The 18,997-nt window shown below is 42.9% G+C and overlaps 1 protein-coding gene across 1 annotated transcript in view; it reads right to left on the bottom strand.

Annotated features, from left to right (window-relative positions):
- Nucleotides 1–18,997, bottom strand: part of ARMH3 (armadillo like helical domain containing 3) — a 118,622-nt gene that overhangs the window by 86,638 nt on the left and 12,987 nt on the right. The window contains 8 exon segments of the mRNA XM_033149858.1: nucleotides 1,804–1,905; nucleotides 4,990–5,086; nucleotides 7,344–7,402; nucleotides 7,405–7,418; nucleotides 8,617–8,663; nucleotides 8,909–8,969; nucleotides 9,570–9,613; nucleotides 11,067–11,123. Of these exon segments, the coding sequence (XP_033005749.1) occupies nucleotides 1,804–1,905; nucleotides 4,990–5,086; nucleotides 7,344–7,402; nucleotides 7,405–7,418; nucleotides 8,617–8,663; nucleotides 8,909–8,969; nucleotides 9,570–9,613; nucleotides 11,067–11,123 (481 nt within the window).

Here is an 18,997-nt window from a genome sequence, read left to right on the forward strand (position 1 = left end):
TGGTTATGAAGCTGGCTTGTTTTTAATACATATTTATTTAAGATGAACCAGTTTTCACATTCACAAGCTGTGATTAATCGAAATGGAAGGAAAAGCTTCTAATCTCCTCTTTGCAGCCATGGCACAAGAGGAGGGGAAGAGAGCACATGCAAGCCCAAGACTTGCTGCAACTTGTTCCCATCACAATAAAGCGTGGCTTTTCATGACATCCAAACCAGTTCTGTGGGTACATGTAAAGGACAGTGGCACACAAGTACATTTAAACATTGTCATCCCTTGAGGACAGGTGTGTTACCAATTTAAAAAGAGAGCTCCAGTACTCTGGAGCCTTGTTATCTTTTCACTGCAAGACACTGAGGCCACAGTCGTGTGTCCTTTGGGATTACATGCCAGGCATTACTTATCTATACTGAGTATTTGCTCTTTCGATTACTCATATTGCAAGTAATGCAATATGTTCAACAGCACATCATTGGGTATGGATCTGCAGCTGCACAGAGCAGTACTTTAGTATAAGCACACCTTACTCCTCTTTATAAGCCATAAGTACATTATAAAAATGACACAGCTATCCCGATATGGATACCGACTTTGGTCCTATGTAACAGATGGGGAGACAGGGAGAGGGAGGTTCTGCTACCATGCCATTTCTATGCAGGCAGCAGCTACCTGACTGGAGCTTTCTTCTCCTCTATCTCAAGCCAAGGAAAGGTCAGAACCAGGAAACATTAACAGGTAACACCAAATGAGAGCAACAATTAGGATGAATTCATAAAATGTTAACTACACTGAGCATTGGAAGAGGTGAGCTAACAATTAATATCCTTAATGGACAGCATTCAACTCTTCAGCCATCTACACATTAGAAAGATTAACCTATAACACTAGTTACGCTCTGCTTAAAAAACCTGAACAGAGAAAGAATTTAAAAGTAATCTCAAATATTTTTAAAGGGGGGAGTCATTGTAATTGTCTTCTCAGAAGACACAATTTGTTGAATTTAAAAGAACCCATGCCCTGCTAAAATTTCTGTTGCAGTATGTTACAAAGGAATTATAATAAAAAAGTTGCATTGTGTTGCTTAATGTCTTCACACTCAGCTACATAAACTAATGGAAATTTAAATGGGACCAAATGACTCTAGTCAAGGGTGAGAGGTGGGGAATAGCTACAGTTCTTTCTTAAGCTCTTCAGGAGATTATTTTTGCATGTGGCCAAAAATGGGATGCTATAGTAGGCACTGTGATTTATGAAACCATGATGTAGGCAGACTACCTAAACCCATACACAACCCAATTATCACCCACTTTATGAAGAAAGTCAAAGCTTCTTGCCCATTCAGCAGAGCCTTCCTTCACCAGCCCACATCAAGCTACCATTGCCAGTAACGAAATATGATATACAGAGGTTCATCCAGAGCTCTGTTTTGCACTGCTCCTCTTGGGCACTCTTAGAAATGCCACACTCTACGCACTGAAGCCTCTGCCGCCTCCCTCAATATAGCTGAAAATTGGATGCGCTTTGCCTCATAGGGAGGGCATGCTGAGACTCCTCCAGCAGTTATGAACTACAATTTTTCTTATTCTATATTTGGTTTCCCTCCCTTCAGCACCAGGGCTCCCTAGTATCCAGTAATTGCCATCTGGCAATGAGAAACCAGCTCATTCTCTCAGCGTGAACCACTTTCATCTCCATGGGGAGTCCAGGTAGATTTTTGTATACAGACCAACTAGCAACATCCCCTTTCCCCCCACCCTCCAGCAAATTTCTGAAATGTAAAGCTGTGTCAACACAAATGCTTACCTTTGGTGTCCTGCATTACAATGGAGCTGTACTTTAAGAAAGTTATCAGCAGGTTGCTGGTCTGCACATCGGCATCCAGAGGCAGCTCCACGGTGCTTATAACTAGGAAAGGTCAGATAAGATTTGCTAATCACCAGCACAAAGTTTCGAAAGCTCTCCCAGTGGAGGTAAAGAAGATGCCTCTGTTATGGAAACATCTAGTCTTACAGGTATTTCTGTTCATAGCTTTCTATAGTCCCAGGCAGTGCCACTACCAGTCCTGATGTCAATAAAAAATAACGTTCATTGGTTCAACTCCCCACTTCTGCAATGTGGTAAGACCATCCACAACCAACACTACAGGAAATACTCCAATAAAAGCACATTTTTGTAGTGCTTTTGCCATCCTGCTTAATATCCTATTCTCCAGGCACGGCCCTAACTCACGCTTGGCTAACCTGTAGCTCTCCAGTTGTTGTAGGTCAGACATGCGCAACCTGTCGACGGCGATCAACCAGTAGATCGCGGGAGTGATCCTGGTGGATCATGGGATTAAATAAAGCGGGCAAGGAATGTCGCCGCCCCCCTGTAGCACTGGGTCCTGTCGCCACAGCCTGCTCGCGGGGGCAGGGGGTGGTGACATTCCTTGCCTGCTCGCTTGCTGCCCGGCCCGGCCCTGGTGCTGGGTATGTCGTGCGGCCCGGCCTTCACTAAGGCTGCAGTGGTCCTGGCACTGGATCCCTTTGACAACTTGGGGGGGGAGGGCAGGCGTGATTGGGATCTGCGTCAGCTGCGCGGCTCCTTTTGACGGGGGAAGGGGGGCAGACACGACCGTGATCTGCGTCAGCTACATGGCTCCTTTTGATGGGGGGGGGGATTGGGATCTGCATCAACTTTGCAGCTCCCTTTGACAGGGAGTGGGGGAGAGAGAAAGGGCCAAATCACTGAGGGAAGGAGCAGGAACAAGAGAAAGAGAAGGACTGTACTCTGTTCTCTGGGATTTGCATAATTCTCCATTCTCTTCCTTGCAATATCCATACACACTTTCCCACTACTGCTCAAAAGGTTGCCATCTAAGTATGGGACAAGAACCTGATGTCTAGCTTCAGTTCAAGCTCAATAAAGCAGCTTCCTCCCCCATATCTCTGCTACTTCCAGGAAGGATGTGCATTTCTTTGGTCATTAACAGCATTGCAAGGCTTGGATATCCATCAGCCATTCCCTTCCATTTAATGATCACCAGTACAGCAAAGTCTTATGTGTCTTTTCTGGAGTGGAGGCATTTCTAGCAGAGGACACTGCTGGATTTAAACAAAAACAATAACACTTAAGCCCTTAAAACAGGGAAGGAGGAATTGTGGCCCAGCAGATATTGAATTCCCATCAGTCCCAGCCAACACAGTAAAAAATGATGGGAGTCCAACAACATTTGGACATCCACAAGTTCCCCATCAATGCCTTGTAACATAATGGCCAAGCAATATGTATTGCCAACCCAACACTTGTCTTGCTGCCTTCACTTCTGGGACACCCAAAGAGAAATCATTAGAACATGACAGTTTCAGAGAGGTCAGCCCAGTTATGTAACTTGTCCAGTAGGTCATTCCTCCACATTTAACAGGCAAGAAAGCTGTTCTCAGCTCACTGCTAACAGGGCCCTGAAGCTCAGCTGTTCCCTCTACCATCAGAAGTATACAACCTTCCCATAGTAGCACTAATCCACTCAGTGATTTAACTAATACGTATTCAACAACTATAATGGATCCTTCTGGAGCTGCTATGATGCACACCGTGAATGAATATTTAACAACAGCCAGCAAAATCAGCACTTAGGATAACCATGGTGACAGCCACCTTAGACACAGTTCACGCAAAAGCAAGAAAAGGTAGGTCTTTTTTCTTTTCTTTTCTTTTCTTTTCTTTTTAAATCACTGTGCAGAAAGTTACTATTTATCATAGCTCAACCCCTGCAGCCTTGACCCTTTCATGAAAGAAAGCGTGGGGTTTTTATTTTAAAAAAAAACCTTGAAAATTGTATTTAGTCCATGTCACAAGCAAGATGCAGAGGAAGTGGTTTCGGACTGTAAGCCTGTTTGCAAACTGCAGTTGCTGGTAAAGAACCCAGAACTACATGGGCTGGGGGGGCTTAACGAAATCCTTTTGAGGCAAACCAAAAGGAAAGTGACCTTCCACTTTGAAGTAGTATACTGCCAATTATGAGTCAATGATTACTAAATTGCAAGGCCTGAGAAGGTGGGAGTGATCCAGAAATCTTGGGAGCAAAGCAAACTCATGCTCATGATTACTAAAAGGACAAAGGAGAAATAAAATTCAACAGTGAGAAAGACCTTTAACGGTAGTGATGCAGGTCAAGATTAAAATTACTCTACTATTGTTAATCAACCTCCCAGCAGTAGGAAGGCGGCGCTCACTATGCCTGTCTGCAGCCGTCTGTGAAAGACAGAGAGAGATGAAGGTAAGCACAAATTTTGCTTGCTGTATATTTTTTAAAAAGTGTGTGGGCGGATACATTTGCAGTGAACAATTTGAAAGAAAGCCTAAGCAGCTCCCAACCCCCAGCATCATATGGAATACATATGCAGAGATAGAAGACATGATTTTTTTTTAAACAGAGGCTTTTGATATCCATGGCAACCAAGAAGAATTTATCCTCCCAGAGAAGAATGCTCTTCTGCTAGGATATGAGTGACCTGAATAGCAGCTACAAGAGGGTAACACACACTGCTCTCACCCAGAGATGCTTACAAACTGAGCTCTATTCAAGCCCTTCACATTCTGCCATTAAACCATTTGCGAAGCATAAAGAAGTCAGCACACACACACACACAGGGAAACCGTGAGGTCCAGTATAGACAACTGATGCTATTTTTTCCAGAATAACTACCCACAACTTTGCTCATGCGACTGTGTATTGTCCTCCTGTTTACCAAGGACAACTGCATTCCCACATCATAAAAACAGATCCAGGGGAAATCTCATTTGGGGTCAGTTTATGATCCAGCCACATGAAGCCATCATGCTGTGATTCATTCTTACACTTGGTGGGGTTCCAGGTGCATTGAAAACCTTGGCTTTGAACTACAAAAGCTTAAGTTTTCTCTGGACAAAGTGAGGACAATTGCTACGTTTCCCAGGGTATAAACACATCAAGATGCAGGCAACTGGAGCATATGCAGAAGAGCTCACCATCAGAAGAAGGTGGTGTGGTCCCAAGAGGAGTGACTGGAGTTGTCGGAGTTGTTGGGCTTACTGGAATTGTAACCAAACCAATTTCAGGATGACTCTAGGAACCAAACACATGTAGATCAGTTATGTTCCACGTAGCCCATACCGTAATACGTACGTTTTGTTTGCTGCACCCTCATTCCAAGCTCAGCATTGTTGATATACCTGATGAGACCTACAATCCCTACAAAAATCTGTGAGTTGGTGTTTGTAATAGAAAAACTTGGAAAGTGCCCCATTCAACCTTTCACTATTTTGTAACAATTGAATTGACAGCACCATTTGGGAGACGTTCTCTTTCTCACACCCTCCAAAATACACAGTTGCTGCTGAAGCAGTATTTTCCTCCTGTCCTTATAGTTCCTATCTTAATGTATTCCTCCTTAAAGAGCAAGTCAATGCATCACGTTGCCACCCAGCTGCTTAACCCGGGTGCTTCCAGAGGACAGGGCTACATAAATAATACTGTTGTTACAGATTTCCTCTGCCTTCTTCTACTAGTTCTTCTCTGCATTTCATCTCAGCCAGCAGCCCCCTCCCCCCCAATCTAATTTCTGATTTAACTTTATTCTCCATAGGGTTCCATTTGTATCACTGGCATTCATGAGAACAGGCAAGGTTTCATACTATTCTATTTCATATCCAACAGAGAAGTAATGAAGTCTGTTTCAGAGTGCGCCTTTCATATCAATGCATCTCCAAATGTTCTCTCGGCAACAAGCAGAGCAATGATTTGAAATGTGCTCTAGAACTACCAATCTGCTTTAACTGCACAACGTTTCATGGAAGTTCACATAGGGGTCTGCCATGGCAGAGATCTAGAAAGTCTGGTTTATTAATGGATTCTTACCAGCCCATTTTGTAAGAGAGCACATTGCCAATGGTTGTAGACCCAATTTCAGAAAGCCATCTCTAGGGCAAGCTTTGAAACATACAGCCCATTGAAAATATTACAGGCAAGCAACTCTCTTTCCATGCAATAAAACGACTGCATGCTGCTATAATAAGGTTTTATAACTCCCGAGCCAGCTAAGGGATAACAGCACCACCTAGCAGCAGCTCATTGGCACCGCATTTCTAAAACACATCAATCAATGCAAAACAACTTAAGCACATATGAATTACACAAGTTTTAGCTGTGGTTCCAATACCAGCAAACGCACATGAAAAGTAGCCCTGTTATGTATGCTAACATACACACACACACACAATTGATGCAAACTTAATTAAATAAAATACCACTACATTTACTGCACTCCAGAACAGAAGCCAATCCTACAAGAACTGCACAAGCAGAAAAATTAAAACTCAGCTTTTCACAAGAGCCAACATGCAGAAGAAAGCCAAAACATATGCAGCTCTAGAGAAGATTACAAGAGTACAAACCAAGGAGCAATGATGACTGGAAATGCCACAGCCATGCCAGTAACCTTTCAATCAGGTGAGAGGGCAGAAGGCTTTTTTACTACTGGTAGATTAAATAAAAAGAATGGCCAGAGATTGAAAGCAACTTTCAAAAGACCTTATGAGTAGGAAAAAGTATAGAGCAGGTTTTGACTCTAGTTGATGGGCAGAACAATTTAATACCCTTAAATCTAGGGGACCAAAGTAATTTCTGCCTTCCCAGGCCCAACTGAGGTAAAGCTTTCTTGTTTCAGGACTAGCTATCCTTGCCTGCAGGGTGTTGATTCCCACCAATATACACTAACCTGGGGAAGACTAGGACAAAAGAAGAGTCATTTGGTATGCAAATACTGCAAAGCAATCCTCCAGTTTTAAAACTAGCTTGAAGCCTCCTTCCTCCTGGTTAAATAGACATCCCCTGAAATAAGCCATACTTGTTTTGTTGACGCGAAAAAAAATAACGTGTCTTATTTTAGAGAAACACGGTACGTAACCTGAGCGTCCATTTTGCACATGCGCCAAAGCGCAAATATCGCGTTTCTGTGGCAGGCACGAACTGCGCAGACCGCGCGACATGGCAAAGCGTCCGCATGGCGAAATTCACTTCCAGTTTGCGGAGTTCGTACCCGAAAAAACACAACCCGAAGTGGCGTAACCAGGTACCACTGTACTCAGATTGGGGGGGTGGTACAGAAAGTAACAAATAACATTGTGCATTTGTTCCCTAACCATTGATTCAGAAAGCCTGCTTCTTGTGACAGACCACCAAGTGACCAACCATTGTGGCAGAACACCACATGTTCAAAGGCAGGAAGAGCTTCAAGCCCATTGGCACAGCTATCTCCAGCATGCTGAAGCTATTTTAGTTTGCTTCCAATCCTCAGCTTGCAGAAAAAGGAATTACACCCTACCTGTGCCAATACAGTGATGAAGTTTCGGTTCAAGTGAACAGCTTCATAAAGAGCCAAAGGATAGCCTCATTGGTTCTACAAAACGAATGTAAGAGAAAAAGATGCACTGCAGTAAATGTAAAATAATGGGTCACTTCCCCCACCCTACTACCCAGCAACTTTGGATACCCAGATTGACAAACAAAGGCATATTTATATTAGAAAGCTGTGTCCCTCAAAAACCCACCTCCCTCACACACATTAACAAATCTCACTACAGCCAATCCAAGACAACCAACCTCTCTTACCACCAAGGAAGCATAACAAGCGAATAGAAAGAGATCCACACAAGCGACACTGACACAAAACCAGCACACATACACTAAGTAGAATACCGTAATAGAAGCATTGCCACCCCACCCCACACACCATTCCCCCCCGGTCCCCCTCTTTCTTCCCAGTCTAATACTGCATGCAACACTAATGTCTCACAACAAATGTGACTGATCTGTAGAAAACACAACTTGAAAAAGCCAATGCATGTATTTTTGTAATCTAAGAAATCTTTAATAAAAACGATTTAAAAAGAAAAGAAAAAAAACTTGGGTCGCTGCAGAGTATTTTCCCTCCCAGGACTTCCAAACCCACTAGACACCTAGCAAAAATCTACACATACCCCATATGCATTGATGGAAGGTAGCTTTTATTTTATACAAATGCAGTCCAATCCGTCCCCCCAATTTATGCAGCACTTCCCATTTATTTATTGCACTTCACATATAGCACCCTGCTCTAGTCATCCCCAGCCCAAATAAGAAGGAAGGAGTATTAAGGACAAAGGAAAGATCATAGCATCTACAACCAACTGGTCAACTTGAAGCACACAGGGTAGGTATGGCCCCAGAAGGTTGCAGGCATCAACAATGTTTTCGTTTGCTTGACCTGCGGCAAAATTTCTGATGTGGTCATCAGTGTCAAATAATTTACTTGTATCTGCTCAAAAGCTATGGATACCCAAATGCCATGTATGGTAACTCCTCTTCCTATTTGCCCCCATTACCATTCCAGTGTCAGTGCATAAGAATAGAAATGCTATACCCTAACCATCTGACTAAAGCTTCTGCTACCGTAATTCACTCATGTACCAGACTGCCTGCTGCCATCTCCAGTACTGGCTGCTGAGATAGAGTTAAATTTCTCTTGCCTTATATTTTTAAGTTATATGTCAGCAATGGATAGCATTTTATACTCCTCAATCAAAAGCAGCAAATTGCTATCTGCTGGGTGCACTTACTGGACGGAAATTTTCTCATCTGCATCAGCTATGAACATGCTGCCCACCTGTGGAAATAAGCAATATTGCACAGCATTAGGATCTATAGAAATTTCCCTCAAGCTGAGCAGGCACACAATTCTTAAAGTAAAATGGACACTATATATTTTCAGGGGAGTCAGAGTATAGCCGAATGTAGCATATATAAGAAAATCATTTTCATTTTCTTTACAAGCATTGGACTGGGCCCCTGGCACAGCAAAACACTGACCAGCAAAACACCACACACAACACACACACACAACCCCATTACCATGTTGGTCAAGGCTGAGAAAAAGCCACTCTGGTGTTCTTCTTCCTTGTCTTTATACTGCCTAAAAAAAAGAGGACAGCAACAGATAGATCAAGCCATGATGCTGACAACCTATGTGTGCGAAAAAGATTTGACCCAAATTCTTAACAGATATTAAAGAAAAAGAGGAATAGTCAGCTTTCGCCCACTTCTATTTTCAAAGGGTGCCTTCCAACTCTACAATTCTAAGTACTGATCCCACATCAGAGCTCATATGTGGACATTAGTGGAGGTGAATAACGAAGTTGATCCACTCTACTCATTCTACATGGTAGATATTTGTTTATTTCAAAAGTCCTATAACCAAAATAGATTTTCTGTCAGAAGCAATACACAGCAATTCACTTAGTCTTCTATCGGTGTGGGAGCAGATGATGTTACAGACAGTTCACAAAAAGGTACAGCCAATGGCAGTTAAAGGAAGAAGAAAGTAAATGCAATCCTGCAGTTCCCCTGTGAAACCAAACCTCTACTATGAAAGGCCAAAAGCCGATTTACTGATTGGCTTGACAGCAGGAATACAACGTCTCAAAGATCTAGACATTTTCAGGCTGCCGAAAGCAAGCGGCTGACAGGCCAATTGGCAAGTTTTCTTAGAAGGGGATGCCTTAACTTGACTTACCGGTTGTATTCTGATAAAGCCTGAGCAACTACAAGACCCATTCCCTGCAAAAACAGAGCAATATGTTAAGTTCTACTCCCTACAGATCACAACCACACAGCAAGTGCAGAGGAGAGAAAAGGCCCTTTGCCCCCCAAAAGCTTACTCTCCAAATTACCCCCAATAATTTATAGCACTAGATCCATATAAGCTGCAGGGATCAGGCTTCTGTCATTATCCTGACAAGGTCATATCTGCAAGTCCCTCTCCATGTAAGACTCATTTCAAGTAAGCCAGTATTTTGTAGTGCTAAGAATATCAGATCAGGACTGGAAGGCCCAGGTTGAAATCACTATGCAACCTTGAAGCTCACTGGGGGGCAATGGGACTCCCCTCCCCCCCCCGGGCTTAATTTACCGTATTTTTTGCTCCATAAGGACACACTTTTTCCCTGCTAAAAGGTAAGGGAAATATCTGTGCGTCTTATGGAGTGAATGGTGGTCCCTGGAGCCAAATTGCCCAGGGCCCAAAAGCAGATGTGCTTTTTTTTTTACAAAGAGAAAAGGGGGGGGTTGAAAAGGACCCCGCTCAGCAGCTGATCAGCAAGAGATCGGGAGAGAGATAAGAGTCCCTGGCTCCCTTTCGGCCCACCCCCTTGCCTAGGCCTCCATTGTTGAATGTGCTGCGGAGGGAAGTTTTCCCCAGTGACATGTGACTGGCTGATTAGATTATCTGTCTGGAAACTGCAGAAGCCACCTCTCTTTCCTTAAGAAGCTGCAGAAATGTGAGTTGAACCCCATAAAAACGGGGCTTTTTCCTCTTTGCTTTTCTCCTTTGCAAAAGAAGCTTTGCTTTTTCTCCCTTTGCCAAAAAGCTGCACAAATCTGAGCTGATCCACAAAAAACAGGGCTTTCCTTTGCAAAAAAAAGCTCTTGCAAAACTTTTAGCTGATCTAAAAAAAAAAGCAGGGCTTTTAGAGGAGAAACGCAGGGGAAAAATTTTTTTTTTCTTGTTTCCCTCTCTAAAAACGAGGTGCGCCCTATGTCCGGTGCGCCCTATGGAGCAAAAAAAGTGATATTTTACAGGTTGCTGAAGGTATACAATTATGGTGGGAAGAGAACTATGTATGCTGCCTTGGGTCCTCTGGAAGAAAGGCAAGATATGAAAATATGGAACTAAAAACTCTGTATTACCGATTCTGTAGGAGGAGGCAAAAGCTATGTCCCCATATTAGGACTATTGCTTTGGCAGGAAAATGTGGAGGCTTCACATAGCCTACAGATACCATTAACTTCTATTCAAAGATTTTTTTGTTTCTTCATTAAATATTTTATTGCATTACTTATAGATTTATTCCTCTCTCATACACTGGGGAATACCTCAGTCATGATCATGGAAATCAGAGCTTCTGAAAATGTCTTATGATTTTTTTTTAATTAATTCAGTTCAGCTCCTTGTTGTATTCCTAGTCCTCTGGATAACACGTAATACTCACAGCACTTAATCCATCATACTCACATTGAGGGTGGCCTCATCATCTATGATGGACAGCTTCACTATATAAGGATTCACAGACTGTAATGGGAAGAAGGAAAGTCATGGGTTATCATGGGTTAGCTTAGTGATTCAGCAAAAGCAACACAGCTTCATGCAAAGGTCTTGCCCGTCTTATGATGCAAGGGGACACATGCGCCTGTCAATTTAAACCATGAGACTCTAGGTCCACTCCTCCTTTCAGTGCAGTAGCCTCACATACAAATGAGAGCCCCCTCCAATATACTGAGAGTCATGGTCACATTTACACATTAGCCATCATTATTTCCACGGTTTAGGGAAACAGTAAACAAGCCAATATATTCAATAGTGCATCCATCTGGTGCCAGTGTCTATCAGTATAGCAGTTTTCTATGCTCCTGGTTGAACAGTGTTCGAAATAAAGAGGTACCCATGTCTCATACATACATACTCACCATGCAACACTCATTATGGAGAGTGTCTAGCACAACTGGTTCATATATGAGAGATAGACCAGCGCAGACTGAAACGTCTGGGACCAAAGGAATTGTAATCCCATTAACAACACTTTATGTTCACAGCTTTGGTTTAGTTCAGTGATTATTATCAGTGCCTAAACGGAGCCAAATACTGGAAGGGAAAAGCAACAATTCAAGAAAAATTGCCATTACAGGATGGTAATGCAAAATACAGAGAAGCATCTGTCATCTTAAGGACAGATAAATTCAGTGCACTATGAGCTTTTGGAGGCAAGTACCTACTTTATCAGACACAAGGACAGGGATAACCAAAAAGCTAGCAGACTAGAGACCAGCTAAATGCAGGCAGACTAAGAGAGGAATAGGTAAGACAGCTAGAACCAGAAAAAAGACGTCTGACAGTCACCCTATGCATATCTACTCAGAAGAAAGTCTCAATGGAATCAACGATACTTGTTCCTACTAAGTGTATATAGGAAAAGCTTTACCTACTTCACATCTGTGTGTTCTGACAGCTGTTACAACACAGCAGGACTAAAAAAATGAATTTTCTTTACACATATGTACACACAAATTTAAATATGTTAAATCTATTGTAAGCCACTCTGAGGGTCACTGACTGGAGGAACAGCAAATTTAAGTCCCCAAATAACTAACATCTTTCAGACCTTTTTGAAATCCTTGTGTATCAACCAAAAGCTTTCTTCACTCAGGAGCAGTTCAAAGGGCAGAAGTCAAGACACTGGGTATTTTGTGAAATGATTAAAAAATAATTATTGGCAATCCTTGAAGTGAAGACCCTCCCCTTAAATATGAGTGCCTCAGCACATTTCAAGTGTCTTTTCTTCAGTCATGCATAAAAGCAACTCAGAACCAACCTAGTAATGTCAGTAATGTCAGGAACACACCACCACTGAACCAGACACGCAGTTTCCAATCTATGCACAACATTACAGATGTTTCAGTTTAGTACTTTTACTTTAAAAATATAATTGATGTTTTCTCCCAAGTAAACGCGCTTAGCACCAGGGCAGCAGAAGGAAACACAATGCTATTCCTGTAGTCATGATGGTTGCCATGAGTTGTTGTGTTGTTGTTCCAGTCGTTCAGTCGTGTCCGACTCTTCGTGACCCCATGGACCAGAGCACGCCAAGGCACGCCTATCCTTCACTGCCTCTCGCAGTTTGGCCAAACTCATGTTAGTAGCTTCAAGAACAATGTCCAACCATCTCATCCTCTGTCGTCCCCTTCTCCTTGTGCCCTCCATCTTCCCCAACATCAGGGTCTTTTCTAGGGATTCTTCTCTTCTCATGAGGTGGCCCAAAGTACTGGAGCCTCAACCTTCAGGATCTGTCTTTTCTAGTGAGTAATCAGGGCTGATTTCTTTGAGAATGGATAGGTTTGATCTTCTTGCAGTCCACGGGACTCTCAAGAGTCTCCTCCAGCACATAATTCAAAAGCATCAATTCTACGGCGATCAGCCTTTCTTATGGTCCAGCTCTCATTCCGTACATTACTACTGGGAAAACCATAGCTTTAAACTATACGGACTTTTGTCGGCAAGGTGATGTCTTTGCTTTAAGATGCTGTCTAGTTGTGTCATTGCTTTTCTCCCAAGAAGCAGGCGTTCTTCTAATTTCGTGACTGCTGTCACCATCTGCAGTGATCATGGAACCCAAGAAGTGAAAATCTCCTCACTGCTCCCATTCTTCCCTTCTATTTGCCAGGACGGGTGATGGGAACAAGTGGCCATGATCTAGTTTTTTTGATGTTGAGCTAGACCATATTTTGCGCTCTCTTCTTTCACCCCTCATTAAAAGGTTCTTCAATTCTCCTCACTTCTGCCATCAAGGTAGTATCATCAGCATCTCTGAGGTTGTTGATATTTTTTTCCGGCAATCTTAATTCCAGTTGGGGATTCATCCAGTCCAGCCTTTCGCATGATGTATTCTGCATATAAGTTAAATAAGCAGGGAGACAATATACAGCCTTGTCGTACTCCTTTCCCAATTTTGAACCAATCAGTTGTTCCCTATCCAGTTCTAACTGTAGCTTCTTGTCCCACATAGAGATTTCTCAGGAGGCAAATGAGGTGATCCGGCACTCCCATTTCTTTAAGAACTTGCCATAGTTTGCTGTGGTCGACACAGTCAAATGCTTTTGCATAATCAATGAAGCAGAAGTAGATGTTTTTCTGGAACTCTCTGGCTTTCCCATAATCCAGCGCATGTTTGCAATTTGGTCTCTGGTTCCTCTGCCCCTTCGAAATCCAGCTTGCACTTCTGGGAGTTCTCGGTCCACATACTGCTTAAGCTGCCTGTAGAATTTTAAGCATAACCTTGCTAGCGTGTGAAATGAGTGCAATTGTGCGGTAGTTGGAGCATTCTTTGGCACTGCCCTTCTTTGGGATTGGGATGTAGACTGATCTTCTCCAATCCTCTGGCCACTGCTGAGTTTTCCAAACTTGCTGGCATATTGAGTGCAGCACCTTAACAGCATCCTCTTTTAAAATTTTAAATAGTTCAGCTGGAATATCATCACTTCCACTGGCCTTGTTGTTAGCAAGGCTTTCTAAGGCCCATTTGACTTCACTCTCCAGGATGTCTGGCTCAAGGTCAGCAACCACATTTCCTGGGGTGTATGAGACCTCCATATCTTTCTGGTATAATTCCTCTGTGTATTCTTGCCACCTCTTCTTGATGTCTTCTGCTTCTGTTAGGTCCTTTCCACTTTTGTCCTTAATTGTGGTAATCTTTGTACGAAATGTTCCTTTCATATCTCCAATTTTCTTGAATAAATCTCTGGTTTTTCCCATTCTGTTATTTTCCTCTATTTCTTTGCATTGCTCGTTTAGAAAGGCCCTCTTGTCTCTCCTTGCTATTCTCCTTGCTTAACTTGCCATGAGTTAAGTACATTTAAAATGAGAAACTGCACATACTCAATAGGATTTCTTTGTTATTTATCAGGGTCAGTAGGGATTCGGCTCTAATAGATGAAGAATGTAAGTGCTGAAGCATAGGGGTGAAGAGGGGGAGTGTACCTGCCTTCCCAGCTATATGTGTTTTATTTTCTCTGTTGATTCTCCTCCTCTTTTCCTGGGGAGGCCATGGATTTCTTGGTTGCAATACTTTGCAGTTTGGAAAAACTTAAGTCTTGCCTAACTCCAATTCAATCCCACATGAGTCATGTGTAATCCATGAGGAAAGGTAGAAAAGTGTTTTTAAAAGAAGAAGAAAAGGCTAATATGGACTGGTATCTTGTAACATAAACGCCAGCATAGCATAATGCCCCCAGCTCTGCATCACAAAAACACTTAAAATGGAGGGAGGGATGAGAACATTCCTCACAAATTTAAACTTAGGAAAGGGGGGAGAACAAAAACAACAACACCCTAATCTGTGGAAAGTGTGCATACTGAATGTATATTCCAAACTTGGCACTGCTCTCTGCAGCAAGAGATTAACAATATGCACCTGAACCTGTTCAACTATTTGGTGTATAAGCATTTAAAAAAAACAACCTTTTCATCTCCCAGGGCAGATTTAATAAACAGAATAGCTTTGCCCCCAGGCTTCTGCACTTTCAGATCTTTTCTTTTACACAATCTTTACTGTTCAATGTACTCAAGCCCTTTGACCTTTCTACATAATTACCTTGATTAGATGAGGAGATAGCTTTGAAGACACTAAGATAAACAGAGCTTTGTTTCACCTAAAAGGGCTATTTGGTCCTGCACCATAATTTCCCATTACCACTTTGGGTGCAAGGAGCAAGGAGATTGTATCAGTGAGGTATCTAATACCTCCAAGGCCTAAGCTTTCTACAAGAACAGCCACACCTTGTTCCGTGTCTTCCTTTACTGCAAAGTTTCTGAAGTGATCTCTGCAGGATATGGTATGAAGGAACAGACGGCTACTACCTTGCCCAAAGCTAACCAACGTTGGGTCCGGTCACTACTGTGCTTTTTGTGATACTCATGGATTTTTAGGAGTAGAAGTGGAACTTCACGCACATTGCATTTTGTGCAACTACAGAGTTAACCAGAACAGGGGCTCAGCCTCTCACCCCCAGTTCTCACCAGAAGCATTCATGATGTAACCATGATGTATCTGACGTCAGACATGGGACAGGGAAAAATCTGGCTCAGCCAAAAGGAAGTTTGCAAACACCACCAATCAGTTGACCCACAGTGCCTGCAAACCGCTATGAAAAGTACTGAGCAAGATTGCCCTTTAAAAGGGACATTAAAGTCATAAGATCCCTGAGGGCTAAGTGATTGGCAGATGGGTGGCTCCAGCCACCTGTCAAACGTGGCCCATGAGGGTGGGGGAGAACACAATCTCAACCCCCACCTGCCCAATCAGATCCTGTTCTCCACCACTGTGTCAGAGATTGCAAAAGGAGGATAATTTGATTCATGCCTTAGTTTTAAGATTAAAGATACCGTATTTTTCGCTCCATAGGGCACACCGAAGCATAGGGCGCACCTCGTTTTTAGATGAGGAAAACAAGGGGGGGAAATATTTTCTGGTTTTCCTCCTCTAAAAGGCTGGGACAGGGGGCACTGGAGGGGGAGCGGAAGAGGCAGCGGCAGCGGAGAGAGGGGAAGCCCAGTAGCGATGCTGTCGGGCTTCCCCTTTCTCCCCTGACACTGGCGAAAGGGGCGGGGGAAAGATACCTTGACGCTGTGCTCACCCCCCACTTTTTTTTAAAGCCAGACGGGGAGGTGGTGACCTTTGAAAAAAGTGGGGGGAGAGCACAGCGTCAAAGCATCTCCCCCCCCCCCGGTTTTTTTAAAGACAGCCGGGGAGGTGGTGGCGAACCGAAACGTCCTCCCCTTCTCCCTGGCTGTCTTTAAAGCAAGTGGGGGGGAGAGATGCCTTGATGCTGTGCTCTGCCCCCCTTTTTTTAAAGCCAGCTGGGGAGGTGATGACGAGCAGAGTGCGCTGGCGGCGGGGGCGGGGCCTTCGCTCCATAGGACAAACAGACATTTTCCCTTCCTTTTTAGGAGGAAAAAGGTGCGTCCTATGGAGCGAAAAATACGGTAAGTGTTTGTTTCATTCTATTATATTGTTTTTCACTTTAAACATGCACGTATTTATAGAGATTTACATGTTCTGCCTTAGGATTCAACAGACAGCAGTACCCACCTCTCAGTTTAAGATTATGAAATTACTTGTTTCTATGCTTCCAGAAAGCTTTATGCTTAGGTGTTAGCAACTGGATATCAAAGGGCTCTAAACTAGAGAGGAAATGAATCTATAGATTCAGGAAAGCCCTACCCAGTACCCACTGCTACATTGCTGCAGTTCATGGAATCGCCTGGGAATAAAGAAAGCCTTTGGAGGTAGCAATCAGGCCAATGGACTGAAATTCTGTGCTGGAAGGAGCAGTGTCTATAAATCAGATTAATGATTTTGCAATAAAAAATATTAAGGTGAACCTGGATAAGCAATAAAGACATCAGGAAATATTCTGCTAATCTTGAAGCACATTTAAAACCATGTTTTTGTAAGCAACACTAGAGGGTTGCTTTTTTTTTTTAATAGACAAGCATTAAAGTCATAAGCAACGAATACGCTCTCAATGCAATTAGATTTCCTTAACTTAATGGAACAATTTAGCAGCCCACGAGGCTCTGGGGGGAAAAGAGTATGATCAGCAACAGTGTGGCTGAAATGAAAAGACTCTCACAGCTTACATAAAAAAGAGGAAAATCCCCCACACCCTCCAACAGAAGATTTGCAATGTTGGAGGCATGACATGAATACATGCAATTCTAATGTCTCTCCAGACTGGCCAGGAAAAAATCTACTATTTTCTCAAATCATACCAGCTGCTTTATACAGCACCACATACATACAAATTCTCTCAGATGTAATGCAAAGCCAAGACAACCCCTAGGAGAAAAATTAAGCCTTATGCAAGCCTATCTTCCCCAGGAGGGACTTCCAAATGACTTTATCTGAAACAGACTACTCCAGTGACCCTGATCTAATAGCAGCAAAACAATAACCTTTTCTTTCTCTGAGGATATTTCCACTGACCTAAGTTTGCTTTTAGATTTGGAAATGCTATTAGCATTGTTTCTGTGTTTCTGACTGAAGTATGGATTAACATCCCAAAGGGACTACAGAAATATGAAACAACCTGATACATCTTGTTTCCACATCTAGAAATTGTGGATTTCAGCATCTATTAGATAACAGTGAGATCAAATCCTGCAAACTAGGCAAAATGATAGAAGCCATAATAAAAATACTGTGCCTCATGCAAACTGGAAAAAATAACAAGTAATTGGAAAGCATCAGAAACACATAAACACTATCCCCTCAAGGAACTGTGTGCTACATAACATGCCAAGTCATCCACTGATCACATGGCCATCAATTCTATCAAGGGTGTTAATAGTCCAACAGGCTACCCAGTTAGCTGCCAAATCATACACATTATGGGGTCTGAAAACCTAAACTAGAAACTCCCACTTTTTTAAGAAGGGGAGAAGCTTGCAAACAACACAGTTGTTCCCATACTAAAAATATGTACTTCAGAGAACAGCTTTACTTGTACTTATAAGCAAAGAACTGTAGGATTATTTCTAAACACATACACAAAGTACACTGAAAACACAGAGATACTACTAAAATGGAAACAGTACAAAACTTTTCATCTGGATGCAAGCAGGACACAAATTTTCAACATGCTCAAGCTCACATTCTAGCACACCAGGACAAGAGTCGATAATTCCACTCACGATCCTCACCTGAAGAAGTGTGCATGCACACGAAAGCTCATACCAAGAACAAACTTAGTTGGTCTCTAAGGTGCTACTGGAAAGAATTTTTTTTATTTTATTTTGTTTGACTATGGCAGACCAACACGGCTACCCACCTGTAACTGGATCCTCACCTGGTGAGTGCAACTTTCCTCCCAACCTTGTAACTAGAGTGCAACTGTGCAGAACAATCCCTACCTACCTCTCTTACTACAAGGCTGAGAGAAAGGCTGGTGCTTATTTCGTTGTTGTATTTCTGAGGCACCTCAGGAGAAAAAGTCCCACTCCACTCCAGCTTGAAACCCGAGAGAGAGAGAGAGAGAGAGAGAGAGAGAGAGAGAGAGAGAGAGATGGGGACTGTCCTGCAGCTATACTGTTCCCCAGGAACAAAGAAGTTGGAGAAACAAATGGGGCTCCTTTTCACAATGCACTTTCAGGCACTTGGAGCATAGTGGAATGCAGCACAATTGCAGAAACAATCTGCCACCCTAGGAGAGTGGAAATTGTTCCTGGCCGTGCATGATGCTTTCAAGGGCAGGAATCCACACCTTGGAGAAGGGGCAGAGTCCTGGCAACCACCATTTTTTAATTGACTACTAAAGCCAAACAAACTTTGTAAACCCCTAGGGCAGGGGTGCCCAAACTTTTTTCAAAGACGGCCAGATTTGATGAAGTGTGAG

This window comes from Lacerta agilis, chromosome 5, assembly GCF_009819535.1.
Source record: "Lacerta agilis isolate rLacAgi1 chromosome 5, rLacAgi1.pri, whole genome shotgun sequence".
Classification (NCBI taxonomy): Eukaryota; Metazoa; Chordata; class Lepidosauria; order Squamata; family Lacertidae; genus Lacerta; species Lacerta agilis.